Below are 2,313 nucleotides of genomic sequence, written 5' to 3'. Positions count from 1 at the left end.
GCTGTAATTAATGTACTGTTGTTTGGTATAGTGACAATGTTAGTGTCACTTTTCTTTTGTTTTTTTTCCTTACTAGACAACAGGGATTGTGAGACAATGTTAGTGTCGCTTTTTTTTTGTTTTTTTTTTTGAAAACTAGACAACAGGGATTGTGATCTTTCTTACTGAGCAACAGAGTTGCACTAGATTTTTTGTGTGTCTTGGACTATATTTTGTTTACTCTCCCTGTAGTGGAATTGATGGTATCCACCATTTGGTGTTATTTTCCTTTTCCTATGCTTATTACTGAATTACACTAGACTATGTTCTGCCTCATATTATGCTGCTTTTGTTTAATGAATTTCCTTAGCTGAGTTGACATGTTACATAGTTGATTAACAGAAGAGTTCAGTCATAATTCTCTTGCTAACAGATAAATTTGCCATTCCAATTAATTGTCAAATTATATGGAGATAATTACACTCACAAAATTAATCAGCAAAACCCTAAACTAAACCCAGATGTTCAGTAAGACCCAGTACAAAACAATTTACATAACTCAGACCCAATCAAAGAAATGCAAACTGAACACTAAATTCTCCCCTAATTTCCTCAACCATACTTCACTGGCATCACACACGCTACCCCCTCCCTCTGATTGAACCAAATCTGAGACTAGAAGCAAAACAAAACAAGCCATCCCGAAATCCCTAGCACTGCAGCAACTCTGAACTTCCACTCAGTGTCCCTCACTTTTGCTTTCAGAGCAACAACTTTCCTCTTCATCTTTGCAACATGGGGATCCTCACTCTCTGCTTCTGGGTCTGCCCATCGGAAGAAATCACACTCCTCCTGGATCTGCAGCAACCCATCAGAGTCAGAGCCCAGAACAAACAATACCTTGCCATCACCCACCTACAGAAACTTAAAACCCTAACCTCATAGTAGACACAGCCCCAGAATCGTCGTCCAGGGTTGTTCCTCGTTCCGGAAATCCTAAGCACGGGTCTCTCTCCATGTCCACACACAAGCTCCCTCTTCTGCGCAGACGACCGACTCCGGCACGACCGTGAGCTCTCGGCAGCCATGGCTCCACTCACCTTCGCAAGCCCTTCCTCTTTCTCTGTTTCGTTGGTTAAGGATGACTTCTCTGATTTAATCCCAACCCTCCCCAAATCACAACTTTATATAAATAAATAAATAAACAAATAAATTAACTTTATTTAATAAACCCTCCAACGGACAGTAACGGCTAAAGGGCAAAAGTGTCCAAAAATTTTGTTTTCAGGGGGGAAGGACGATTTTAATGTGTTTCTGAACGTTCGGGATGGTTTTAATAACAAAAAAAGGTCGGAGACGAATTTGATTTTCGCCCCTTACCTTAGGGACGATTTCAGTACTTAACCCAAAAAAGAAAATCGTATTATAGAAAGAGAAAAAATGTAAAAAGAGAAAACAATAACTAACTATAAAGTAGGTAAAAATAAAAATATATTTTAATTAAAAAATAATTAAATAATATTAAAAATCAACAAAAACTAAATTTTATTATATAAGTAATATTTTTCTTATAACAAGTAGACTATAAATAAAGGCAGAGATAAATTTCTTAGGAGATGGTTTTATGTCTCTCTATTATCTTCATGCTTATTCTCTTTTGCTAAAGTCTAAAGAAGACAAGACCTTTTACGCCGCCCCCCTCAATCTCATCGTCACTCACCTCCACCACTATTATTGTCATCATTCTCTACCCTTATTATTGTCACTTCTCATTGAACATCTCCAACTCCACTCGTTTTATACCTCTCCCTCAGTCTTTATCTCGTTCGGGTTGACTACTTTCTTTTTCTTTTTTCGCTTTGGATCTCTGTCATTTTTTTATCCAATTGGCCAATTTATTATTTAAAAAAGGATGTTTTTATTGTTTTTAGAATTAAAGAATGTGATAGTGGTTATGGAATTACGGTGGCAGAGATTGAACTTAATGTAGAAATGTGCTAAACAAATTGAGAGTTTCAAAAGAGTGGGGGGCGACGATGAAGGGTTGGGAATTTAGGTGAAGGGATAGGCTAGTTCGAGTGGGATGGAGTGACAGTAAACAGCTAGAGGGTGGGTTAAGGTGATAGCATTGAGACATTACATATCGATATGGAAGAAAATAGTAGATGGTGAAGGCGATATGGAGTTTTGAGGAAGGAGTGACAACGACAATAACTTAATAAGTGATTATTAGATAATGATGTAATAAGTGACAAAACTATAATTCTAATATTAGAGTCAAAATTAAAAATTAATATTATTTTTTAAAAATTACAATATTTTAATCATTGGTTT

General features: G+C 36.4%; 1 protein-coding gene across 1 annotated transcript; it reads right to left on the bottom strand.

Annotated features, from left to right (window-relative positions):
* On the bottom strand, positions 655-1,067 carry LOC107633475. Its single transcript, XM_016337097.1, has 2 exons — positions 918-1,067; positions 655-837 (listed from the first exon to the last, which is right to left on the bottom strand). The coding sequence occupies exons 1-2, from the start codon at positions 1,065-1,067 to the stop codon at positions 655-657; spliced, it is 333 nt and encodes a 110-aa protein (XP_016192583.1).

Source organism: Arachis ipaensis, chromosome B03 (assembly GCF_000816755.2).
Source record: "Arachis ipaensis cultivar K30076 chromosome B03, Araip1.1, whole genome shotgun sequence".
Lineage (NCBI taxonomy): Eukaryota > Viridiplantae > Streptophyta > Magnoliopsida > Fabales > Fabaceae > Arachis > Arachis ipaensis.
This window is presented reverse-complemented; position numbering and strand designations above follow the sequence as displayed.

Bases quoted from the DNA above. Each gene is read 5' to 3' on its own strand.
- LOC107633475 (XM_016337097.1), bottom strand. From the start codon at position 1,067: ATGGCTGCCGAGAGCTCACGGTCGTGCCGGAGTCGGTCGTCTGCGCAG. The intron at 838-917 runs GTTAGGGTTTTA...GGGTTGCTGCAG, and splicing joins GGGGCTGTGTCTACTATGAG to ATCCAGGAGGAGTGTGATTT.